This window comes from Budorcas taxicolor, chromosome 10, assembly GCF_023091745.1.
Source record: "Budorcas taxicolor isolate Tak-1 chromosome 10, Takin1.1, whole genome shotgun sequence".
Lineage (NCBI taxonomy): Eukaryota > Metazoa > Chordata > Mammalia > Artiodactyla > Bovidae > Budorcas > Budorcas taxicolor.
In genome coordinates this window covers 57,475,820-57,488,272 of record NC_068919.1, presented here as the reverse complement: position 1 = coordinate 57,488,272, position 12,453 = coordinate 57,475,820, and the positions used below count along the sequence as shown (strand labels likewise).

The 12,453-nt window shown below is 42.6% G+C and overlaps 1 protein-coding gene across 1 annotated transcript in view; it reads right to left on the bottom strand.

Moving 5' to 3' along the window:
- LOC128054328 (aromatase) overlaps positions 1–11,443 on the bottom strand; it is a 32,252-nt gene extending 20,809 nt beyond the window's left edge. The window contains exons 1-2 of the mRNA XM_052646947.1: positions 11,299–11,443; positions 7,953–8,103 (exon numbers count right to left, since the gene is read on the bottom strand). Coding sequence (XP_052502907.1) covers positions 7,953–8,103; positions 11,299–11,443 — 296 coding nt within the window. The remainder of the gene's footprint in view (positions 1–7,952; positions 8,104–11,298) is intronic.
- Between the last annotated feature and the right edge of the window lie 1,010 nt (positions 11,444–12,453).

The window sequence follows — 12,453 nt, the reverse complement described above, 5'->3', positions numbered from 1 at the left end:
CTTCAGATTACAGAGTTTATGTCACAGTATTCAGTATTTATATGTGGATCACGTGGCCAAGTGTAAATCCATCTTAGTAACACATAAGCATAGCAGAGTGACTTTCCTCCCTATATGTTTCTGAAACTTCAAAAAATTTCCACTTGAGTATCTTCAAATTGACAGCCATTTTATCACAGAGATAATCAGAAAAAAAGAAGCAGAGTTTGGGAATTAAAAAGAGGGAAAGAGTGGTGAGCAGAGAAGTAGAGGTTTTTTGCAGCGCAGCTGCTGGAGACATGAAGAAAGTCAGTGCAGGGTGAACCGATATTAGTCTCAGCAGTATTTACAAGACAGGAGCCAGAATGCGTATAAAAGATGCCCACTTTGTGTGCTTCAGTGAGGAGCTGCCATAGGCAGAGCTAAAATGATATAACCCTTAAATTTGGGGCTCAAGAGCCAACCTGCTCAACTCTGCTGCTGCTGCTACTAAGTCACTTCAGTCGTGTCCAACTCTGTGCGACCCCATAAATGGAAGCCCGCCAGGCTCCCCTGTCCCTGGGATTCTCCAAGCAAGAACACTGGAGTGGGTTGCCATTTCCTTCTCCAGTGCATGAAAGTGAAAAGTGAAAGGGAAGTCGCTCAGTCGTGTCCGACTCTTAGCGCTAGGGAAGTTAAAATAGACCTTCCAAAGCTTTCCCACTATTTCATGTGTCCAAGGCCAGAATGGAGTTCAGAAGAGACACAGATCATGACATCAGAAAGGGATCAAACATTTGAGCAAAGGAATAAAGGAAAATATGCACATTATAACAGGAAAGTAAATATATTTTTAAACAAAAAAATTTTTTTTGATGTGGACCATTTTTAAAGTCCTTATTGAATTTGTTACAATACTGTATCTGTTTTATGTTGTGATTCTTTTGGCTGCAAGGCCTGTGGGATCTTAGCTCCCCCGTCAAGGATGGAACCCACACCACAGGCATTGGAAGGTGAAGTCTTAACCACTGGACTGCCAGAAATCCCTAGGATATATTTATAAACATCTTTTTGACATTGCAAAAGAGGGAGAATCTGGACTTTTCCTGGTGTGCAGGGGATAGAAGTTGGAAAGAATCACACAGTGCTCAATTGTGCAAATTCTGGATGCATAACGTATTTCTGATGTTAGCTTTACTTTAGATGTTATTTTCTCCCTTATTTTGGTGTGCTTGATATTGTACAGATTTTCATGTACTCACTACTACTTGGGCTCTTCCTTCCTTCTATACTAAAATTCTGTTTCTCAACTGCAAATTCTCCTACTATGGCTGTTTTCTGAACAGACAACACTCAAAGATTGGGAGTGGCTACTATACCCTATGCATTTATTCTTCCAGTGGGCTAGGGTGGTCATCTCATTAGCGCCTCTCTCTCCAAGTTGCAGTTGGCTCCTAAAAGGATGATTTAGCTCTAATGAGGTTGTTCAGTGAATGCCTGTGAGAACACATTGCCGTAGAAGACCCTGGGCCAAAGGAGCTCAGCTCCAGCTGAGTCGATTAGGTGGTGGGCTAAGTACTAGCCAAACCCGCACATCTGTGATAGATTTCAAGTTCCCACTTAAACTTTAAAAGAAAACCCGTGAAATAATGGCAGTACTATGAAATGAAAACAGAATTATCATATGAATGAATTTACTTGATATACATTTTAGGAACAAAATCTTATTTTCAAACCAAAGTACTCTCTAAGTCACATATATTCTTGATTTAATCCCAGATAATATTAACCAAATTATCCTAAGTTTTGGGTAAGTTTTTCTCTTCCTAGCAACTATAAAAGCAAAAAAACAAATATCCAGATGCTTCTATTTGTGTTTCAGGGAATTAGTTTGACCAACTAGCCAAACTTTGTCCTGTGTGGAAATATCATGCTATAGAAAGGACTGAAACTCTTATTAATTAAAAGATTTTAGGCCTCTAGCTTTCTCACCTTCCCCCTCCTCATTCTATAATTAAAGCAAGTAATCTATTTCCTTATTATTCACAAACCAGTATTCACATTTTAATTAGGAAACAGAACAGTATTTTTCTACTCTGACTCCTAGAGCTTTGGCATATTTCATAAAAGATATTGGTCTTTCCATGTTTTGAGAAACTACCTCATCAGTTTAAAAAAAGAGAATAAGAAATCCCAAATTAATCCAACTAAATGCTGGTTAATAAAGAGCTACCATTTAAAGGCAATATGTTCTTTAAGGGGCACCAATATCTTACTTATGCTGAGACAGAGGCTCTAACTTGGCAAAGAATGCTTCCCAGGTAGTGTTAGTGGTAAATAACCCACCTGTCAATGCAGGAGGTACAAGTGATCCCTGGGTTGGGAAGATCCCCTCAGGGAGGGCATGGCAACCCACTCCAGTATCCTTGCCTGGAGAATCCCATGGACCGAGGAACATGGCGGGCTACAGTCTATAAGGGTCGCAAAGAGTCAGACACGACTGAGCAACTTAGCATGCACGCACAGGCAAGACAGAGGTGATACACACAGCAAGGAAAGTGTGGCTAAAGACAAGCAGTTTAAAATAAGATCACTTTGCAGAAGTAGGCTGGTTTTATCTAACCAGAGTAAATCAGGAGAGCGAAGAAGGGAAGGTTGGTGAGGCACTCAGGACATCAGCCCAGAGCTCTCCTGACATTTAGGAGGACAGAGGAGACCTCCTTCCCATAATTGTACCGGCTATAACACTAGGTAAGGGGGATGTTACATTGATTGACTGACTGAGAGAGTGAGGGTCTCTCACCACTGAGAAGAGACCAGAGTCCCCAGGCTCAGAAAGGATACTGGGTAGTTTAAGATGCCTGGTCCCTGGAGTTATTATTCTTCTCAAAACATGACTGAAGTCAAAAGCTATCTCCAAAGAAGGCAAATCTTTTGTCTCTTCAGAATGAAAAGTAGCCAGGAAGTCAGTTTAGGTGGTAAAAAAGAAGTTTAGGTGGTAAAACAACAACAACAACAAAAAAAACTCTACTGAGTTTAAAGAACTCACAGACCCATGGTGAGGTTCAAGACTGATGAGTACTAGAAATATGGGGAGACAATCAATGGAACAACTGGTACCAAACATTCAAAAACACTTGCTTCCTGTAGACCTGTTCTGTGCCTGTCACTCACACTCCATCAATCCTATCACATTTTTTCTGTCCTTTGCCCTCTAATATTCTTATGTAGCTGTAATACTGAGGTCACTGCAAGAGAAAATGAATATAACAGAGACCTGACTGCAACCACCCTAAGCTGATCAGATTTAGTATTCATAATATGGGACTACCTTCCCTGGGCTCTTGATTATGATGTAACATGAAGTATCTAAGACTAAACAGGAAAATATTCTTACAAAACAGTTAATCTGAATTGAATTGAGCTTATAAACCTAGTGTTCAGTTTATAAGCAATACCAGGAATAGAAGAGTATGTTCAATGACACCATAATGAGACAATGAAAGAAATATGGAATGTGGGGCATCCTGTAAGACAATTGACATGGTCTCTTCAGAAGGTCAAGGTCAGGGGGCAAAAAGTAGGGAGACTGTTCTCCTAACTTTTTTGTTCATTTGAAATTTTCTTACTAGAAAGGTGGAAAAATATTTCTTCTTTGTCATCAAAGTCTCTCCCTGTCATGCATCCTCACCTCCTTGAACCTCTGCTTACTTTGTCCTGGATCCCTGGTAAAATCTCAGCCCTGCTAAAGTCAACTCTTAGATTACTCTGCTTGCATCTGGCAGCTGAATGGGGCCAGGGTAAAACCATACATGCACAAAGACACACACACACACACACACAGGGGGAAGTCGCAGTTAAATTCAAATGGGCCCATGGTGCAGTTGCCCATTCTAGTACATTTTCTGAGTCCAATAATGCTCTTGTCTCCTCTATGACTGTTATATCCTGCCTCCTCTCTTCTCCACTGTTCTACTTCCTCACCTTTAATCTCAGCTACAGACTTGATGGGTCAGGAAGATCCCCTGGAGAAGGGAATGGCTGCACATTCCAGTATTCTTGCCTGAAGAATCCCATGGACAGAGGAGCCTAGCAGGCTATAGTCTATGGGGTTGCAAAGAGTTGGACACAACTAACACAGAGAGAGAGACTTGATTTCCTATTTTAATGAGAAAATAGAAGCGACTAAAACCTCTGCAAGTCCAACCATCAGGATCAGTGCCCATACGTTCAGCCTTCACTTCTGTTACTGGGGATGAACTTCCAGGTCCCTATTCAAGGCCAGTTCCACCTGTCACCTGAACCTCTTTGTCGTCTTACCTGGCACATTCCTCCTTTCTGCTGCATCGATGGTTTTCCTCTGTGACTCATCATTACCATCAAAGCACACATGTCATAGTATCGTGTATCTTAGCAAACAAAAAGACTTGGACCAAATACCCCTTTCAGCCTTGATCTATTTCTCTGCCTCCTTTAGGGCAAACTCCTTGAAGAGTTTATACCTGCCACCTCCAATTTTTCTCTCCCCATTTTCCAGAGTGGTCACATTTTGCCCCCAGAATGCCACTGAAACTCCTCTTGTCAAGGCCACCCTTAACCTCCCTGGTGCTAAATGCAATGCTCACATCTCTGTCTAGCCTTGTGGCACTATCTGAATACTTGACAGTTCCATCCTCCCTGATGTGCATTGCTGTCAGACCACCACACTCTCCTGGTTTTCCCTTTCCTGTTTGGCTCTCCTCCTCAGCTCCTTTGCTAGTTTGTGAGTACAGTGGAAGGTCTGAATGGTCAGAACCTCCTTCTTAATATCCCATTCAGTGGTACTAGGCAAGTCAAGTCAACATATCTGAAATGGAATCCTGATTTTTCCCCATCCGAAAGATGTTCCACCCACCTCGTCTTCTATACAGCACATATCTACCTGGTAATAGTGTGGGCTACCATCCTGGTTTGCCTGGAACTATCTGAGTTTTACTATAAAAATCCCACAACATGGGGATAAATTTATGCACTATTAAAACAGATATATAAACACTATAACGATAGATAGTATTTAGACTGGTAGCAGATGGGCCAATTTGACCCCAGTTAGTGTATTAAGTGCTATTCCCTTATTGATGCTACCCACATTCTTCCTTATGATATTCTTGCAAACACCAATATATACTTATGGCATGAAATGTCTATGGCCCCTCATTATTTACAGCACCCCTGCCTGGGGAATTGTGCACACTTTACCTACAGATGATCAGATGCCCTCCCCCTGCCGCCCCACGCTGCTCAGGCAGAAGACCAGCAGCCCTGGTGCCTGACATCTCCCCACCCAAAGTTCTGCAGCCCTCACCACTTCAGAACTAAGCTGAATTGAAAAGTTGGGCCATAAACTCGGCACAGTTGTAATGATGACAGATATCAAACTTTCAGAAGAGAAAAGGCCTGGCATATTATTCAAAGAAAAAGCTCTCTGGGGTCCAGTGGGGTCTCTTCAAGAGGTACAGGAAGTTCTGGGAGGATCTGAAGAGCAGCGAGGGAAGGAGATGGGGACAAACACGTCCTATTCCTGTGGGGAGCTCAGCCCTTAACAACAAAATCGAGCGGCTCAGAGGCAATTATAGAGAACACAGAGACTCCAACCAGAGAAAAGCCTGTGAGGACAGGACAGGGCAAGAACTGGGAGAGCAGGGATGGAGCTGGGCGCAGGCAGATGGCTGTTGTCTGTGTCCTCAGTGTGAAGTAAGCACCTGACAGTTTTGGGGATGGTAAGGTCACTTTCCTGTAAGGTGCAGACTGGTCAGATGCCACGTGCTGTGATGAGCATCCTATTTCAGGAATTGCCGGTGAGGTTCCTGGGCATTTATCTGGGGATCTGAGTATCTACTGTCTGCGAGCTATGTCTGTCCTGGTCATCTGGTCATTTCTCAGGTGCTTCATTCTTCCCTCCAGGTCTAGTCTTGCAGCTCCACCACCTGACCTAGACTTTGGGGGAAAAATTAGACAAATCCACTTCAACCTGCTTCAGTATCTCCCCATACTGAAGGGAAAAGCCCTCTGTCCTGGAAGCTTCTTACCTCCTCTCCTCCCTCCAGCTCTGCAGCATATTGGAATTTAGAGCCCTGGAGGGCTCTAAATACCATCAATGCCTGGGTCCCCCCATCAAGAGATTATAAAAAGTTGGGATGTGACCTCGGCATTGGGATGTTGAACAGCCCCCTGCGTGACTTTGATGTGAAGCCAGGGCAAGAAGCACTGCTCTAGATCCCGAGCTGCAGGTGTCATGCTTTTGGATAACTATCCTGTGGGTCCCTTCATCTGTATCTGAGGGACAGGCAGGTGCTGACTTGAGGAGGGCTGGAAGGCAGCTTGCTGCCCTGGGAGATCAAAGAGCAGGAGGCAGTGTCCCAGTCCCCCAGTTCAATTGTCATCTGTTCCAGGACAATTTTGAGACTCAAAATTGGCTGCAAAAATGAGTGAAGTACTGATTCTGAAAATGAGAACATGTCAAATTCACTTAAGTTTGGCTGAGCAGAGCTCAATACACCAAGAGGAGTAAAACCCAAGGGCACTTATATTCTCACTATTAGAGCAGTGAGTCTCAAACTGGAGTGTGCCTCAGAATGACCTGGAGGGCTCATGGTCGAAGATCCCTGGGCCCCGACCCCACATTTTCTTATTTAGAGTGTCAGGGAGGGACCAAGGATGGAAAGCCAGATGTGGCTACTGCTGGTCAGGGGACCACAGTCTGAGAACCACTGTACTGGGGTGTTTGATTTTAACCCAGTGAAATGACATTTCCACCCAAAATTTCATTTCCACTGAAGCTGTATAAACATGTTTAGTTATATAAACATGGTCTGTCTTAGTTACTGTTAAGACTCTTACAATACCAAACTGAATGAAATGGGAAAACACCCAGGCAACAATTGAGGAATTAGTTTGGTTCAAAATAACATTCTTGGATAGGTAGAAATATTTGAAAGGATAACATCTTTTTCTCCCCTCCTCCCTTCTTTCAAGTATTTGGTTCAGAGTATTCAGGCTTTATGTTTACCATGGTATTTTCAGAAATGATATATAATATCATGGCATGAAAAAAACCAATGTAGTTTCCAGAAATGCTTCACTTATTTCTGGGCAATAGTCTATGTATCTGAAGAAACAATTCTAATACATAAGTAAACACCCTGGTCAGTCTTAGTTTCTGAGTAAATCTTTGTCAGGGATTATAAATATAAAATCTCATTAATGAGACATTCTGGCAGTTAGCTTTGCTAAAATTGTAGCAAAGTAGCTGAACATCTATGTGCTTTATTTTAAACTCTTCATTTTCTATGATCAGTCAGTAAGAAAACTAATATTTCACAAAGCTAGTTCTTTAGTTGACCCATATTTTGTTAACACTGGAGTGAACTCAATCTACCAAAGTTATCTGGAAAATGTAACGGAGCAGGAGAATACCATTGCTTTTACTGGGGCACTGACAGACAGTCACCTTAGGATAGCAGCATTCGGTAAAGAGAAGAATACTTTCTTCGTCTGCTGTCTACCCTTCTGTTGGCATTAGAAACACGTCAGCAAGTTGATGCAATCAGAATTCCGCTCTCCTCAGGTATTTGTTTTTTATTACTATTGTTTGTTCATTTGTTTTCATGCTTACTTCTACAGTTAAGACCAAAATTTTAGGGAAGTATAAAAGATAACACCTTTCCTTCAAGTGTTTTGTCAAAACCAAATCATCTGTATTCTGTTTCCACATTCCCTGCTCAGAGATATTTTGAATAATTTCCAGAATTCATTATATACAGCTCAAGTTTCAAGCAAAACCCAATTATTCTGTTTGTCTCAAGTGTTAGATTTTTACCTGGAAATCACTCACCTTTTTTAAGTAGTAAAAACATTGGAAACAAAGATGGCAAAATATCAAAATAAGTTTGCTGTTTAATAGAAAATATCCCAACCTTGATTTTTAAGGTATTTCTCCAATTATTGAGACTTACTTGCTAATAATAAGGGTTTCCTCTCCACATACCCAGACTCTCATGAATTCTCCATACATCTTGTTGTAGTAATTGCAGGCACTGCCGATCCCCATCCAGAGGAACCTGCAGTGGGAAATGAGGGGCCCAATTCCCAGAAAGTAGCTGGGACCTAGGAAAGTCATCAGATCACAATCAGTATTTCAGTACCACTCAAAAGAGCAATTGCTTAAGATATTGCTGTTCTTGTTTCTATAAATCCAAATGTCCTTTTACATTTCTAATGTATACAGGTGAGTCATACATACAAAATAATTAAAACAACAACACAAGTTAACATGAGGCTCTTCACAGCTCTACAAGTAAAACAGTAGTCCACACCACACCAATTCCTTTCGGTCTCAATCATTTCAGTCTGAATGGACTGGTTTAAGAAGAGAATCTTAAGCTAAACCTCATTAGACAAAATAAACCTGTGCACATGAATGTTCATAGCAGACTGGTTCACAATAGCCCCAAAATGAAGAGACCCCAAAAGTCCATTAACAGTAGAATAGGTGACTAAACACTGAGATCTTCATGTAACTGCATACTATATGAACTGCAGCTGCATGCCACAACCAGAATGAAACCCACAGGTAAAAATGTAAGGCAAGAACCGAGACAGAAGAGTAAGCAATATAGGATTCCTATTGCCAAAACATGCAAGAGCAGATAATTGTTTAGAGAAGGATATTGTTTAGAATATGAAATTAGGTGCAAAATCTATCAGAAAGCAGGGGAGTGATCATTATAGAATAGAAGGCTATTTGCTTCTGGGGTGACAGAGGGTATAACTGGAAAGGCACAAGAGGAGTTTCTGGGATCCTGCTAGCATCCTCCTTCTTGTTCTGATCTGTGGTCGCATGTTTATTTGTGCATTTTATGTAGAACAGATTTTTAACGGGCAAAAGGAGACTGTATCACCATGCCTTTTTTTCCAGTGCTCCTATAAAGAATGTGGTGCACAGGGCAGAGAGAGGGTCCGGGGAAGAGGGCCCATGTGCAAGGTTAGACATCACCCTGTAACCTTGGGGGAGGGAGAGCTGCCAGGCGCCAGGTAACCGTAGTCTTGTCAGAGATCAGCGAACTGGCGCAGTTTCCCCAAATTGAAGCTTGCAAATCACCAAGTAGGATTGATTCTTTCCTCGCCAACCCTCACGGCCCTCCCTGGCACTGTGTCCTCTGCCTGTGTGTGTCACCTCTGCACACTCCTGGACCCCCTGTCCCCATGACCTGATAATACAGGGCCTCTTAGTAAATGTGGGTTTAGGAAGCTTAGATTTGAGTCCCAGCTTCAGCATCTACTAGTTGTGGACCGCTGGCCTCTTTATGTCTCAGTTTCTTCATCTGCAAAGTAGGGATCAACACACTTACCTCACCAGAGTGCCCAGAGGTTCACAAGAGAAAGTGGGTGTGAAACTGCTTTGAAAATTGTTAAGTTGAGGAATTGGGCTCACTGTACCTTCTCAACTCTTTGGCTCCACTGACCCTGAGATTCCCCATATGCATAAAACTCAGAGTCCAGAGAGCTGGTGATTGGAGAGATCTGGCCTAGAGGGTTCTAGAACTAGAGCGTTCTAAACAGACCTCACCTTTCCCCAGGGAAAGCATGGAACTATTCAATAGAAGCTCCCTAGTAGCAAAATGAACATCCACCTGGGATTTAGGACTTCCTGGTGGTTCCCCTGCTCCCCCTATTCGCACTTTCCTTCCAGCTGAGATGCTGGCAAGCCTTTTCTCTTCTGGGGCTTTAACCCCTCACCTATGAACAGAAGAGATTGGCTCCGCACTTACTCATACCACCTGGACCAGGCAGAGGCCCTCTCTGGTGCTCACTTTCCCTTTCTATCAAATGAAAGGGTTGGGCTCCATTCTGTGGCTCTCAACCCTGACTGCTCAGGAAAACCACCTGGGAAAATGAGAAGTCCACATGAGGATCCACATCAGGCAGGGCTGAGAACGGCAGCACTATGTGGTAGTGTCATAGACTGTCAGTGTGTGACAGCCTCATGTCCCCAGCCCAGAGGTGGTAGACAGAGGAGCTGCCACTTTTGGGCTCCTGGTCCAGAGCTTCAGGGATGCTCATTCTGTGCTTGCCTCCCCCAACCTCCCCAAAGCTCCAAGGGAGTTCTACCATCACCTGCAATGCAAACCTCTGGGGCGACTTGTTAAAAATAGCCCCTCCCTCACCTCTACCATTCATGGACCCTGACTTGGGTGCCCACTGGGGGAAGACAATCCAGTGAGAAAGGAGCAGTGATGGAGAAGGGGTTCAATGAGCTAAAGACCGTGGCACAGTCTTCCTTCAGACTCCTATCAGGGAGTAGAGAAGAAAACCAACTAAGCATTCCATTACATTGGGCATTTAAAGTAACCTAAAATACCAGGCTGAATCAAACAAGAGAGACAGGCCGTTCTCTCAAAAATGATAAAGAAACCAGGCCCAGGGCATTTTGCAGCAGCCCTACACTCCCACTCTCCATCACTGTGCAAAGAGGCCCACACTTGAAGGTGTGTAATGAGTATGCTCTTGAAATAAAGCCTTATCAAGTATCTTATGGGACTGGAGACAGATGCTTGCTATGAGGAATTTTCCCTGAAAATTAAAAAGTAGTCTGATATTTCTGAGAATTCTGAGCTAGTATGACAGTGTAGAGTGATGGTGTTTCTACTGGAATTATCTGGATAACTATATTATACTCTACTTTTGATTGGTCCACAGAGCTTGTTGAAGATGTTTTTAGGTTTTCAAGACAATGATAGTGGTCCCCCATTTTTCTTCCACTATCCAGGACCCATCCAGCTCTTATGTTGGCATCAACATCACCACCTTATCCAAGAATAAAAGAAAATAAAGAATAGGATAAAGAGAAGGAATAAGTTTGAGAAGGGAGAGGGCAGGGGACATGGCTGAGGCAAAGTGGGAGTGAGACAGAAAGGGGAACAGAAGGCATTCCAGAAACATTTTCACCTTCAGAGCAAAGTCGGAATGTTTGAATCAAAAGAAAAATAAGTTCCTGGGATTTTACTTTGCTGTCCCCATCTTAAACTTATTTTAAAGGATACTTGTGCCAAGTCAATTTTACCAAAGCAAAGTGTAGCCTGGAAGAGATTATCTGAGGTATTGTTTTAATGTTTTCATTAAACATGTGCAGATAATTGGCTAAACATTTTTTCACCTGAGTCCTCATTTACTTACATGCTGTGGACTTCAGCCAGCTCCCCAGGTTTACTCTTTGTCGTTTTGTAGAATTGCCTTTACCCTCATGTATCAAAAGCCCAAGGAAACAATCTCCTTAGATGCTGAAATAGATGACTGCCTTACCTGGTATTGAGGATGTGTCCTCATAATTCCAAACCAAGAGAAGAAATCCAGTGAGCAGCAGGATTGCAATGCTGGCAATAGGCACAACTTCGGACACCATGCTGGTGACATTGTAATGCCTTGGGTTCAGCACTTCCAAAAGCATTTTGTGTTACTTGATCTCAGGGGAAGTAATTTAAAGTCCTGTGGAGATCAGAAGAGTGGAAAAATTAGAAAATCCCCAAAATGTACGTTTAGGACTCCTGTTGCTTCAGAGGATGCTGTACCGTAGAGATTGGCGCTTTGTTTTATAATATGATTGGACACTTAGACAAGACAAATTTATAGTTACGAGTCAAAACAAGCAAGCCCAAGAGAGATCTTTTGGCTTGAAGTGCAGCATTTCTGACCTTGGTAGAGTCTCAGGTTCGTTTAGACGCTTGGTCTGATAGAACCTTATCACCTTGCCCTTGAGTGGGTAGAGTGACTGAGTTCTGAATTAAGAGCCAAATTTCTTACCAAAATATATGAAAATGAAGCTCATTCCAGAGGTGGAGTCATTCTGTGATTTCATCAGCAGTTTCTGTTTAGGCAATATTTTTCCCCCTGAAGCCAAATACATTTTTTAAAGTGCAATCCCCAACTACCTTTCTTGCTTGGGATTACTTCCCCCAAGGGTAGGCTTCTCCAGTCAGAAGGTATTTCACAGGCATCACTGAGGCATTCTCAGAGCCTCCCATAGTCTATTGAATTCAACTTGACTCACTCAGGACAATCTTTTCCTATTGGCTTTAATGAAGCTTAAAAACCTCTTGCACCATGTGCTGGTTGAAGCAGTACACATTGGACTATGACAGAGGTAGTAGGAAAGAAGAAAAGGAGAGAAAGAATAAAAAGAGAGGAGGAAAAAGAGAAGTGGGGAAGCAGGAAGAAAAGAGATGACTTGGTTGATACCACCAGCAGAAGGCTCAGAAGGTCTCACCCAGCCACCAAGCTCTCCACAGCAGCTAATCTCCTGAACAGGATAATTTTCAGTTTGATTTTCTGGTTCTGATGTGGTTTTCTCTTTCCTTTTTCCTCTTGGAGAGCATTTTTTTTTTTTTCTGCTTTATTGAGTTGTAATTGACATACAGCAGTATATAATTTTAAGGTGTACAGTATGATGATTCGACTTAC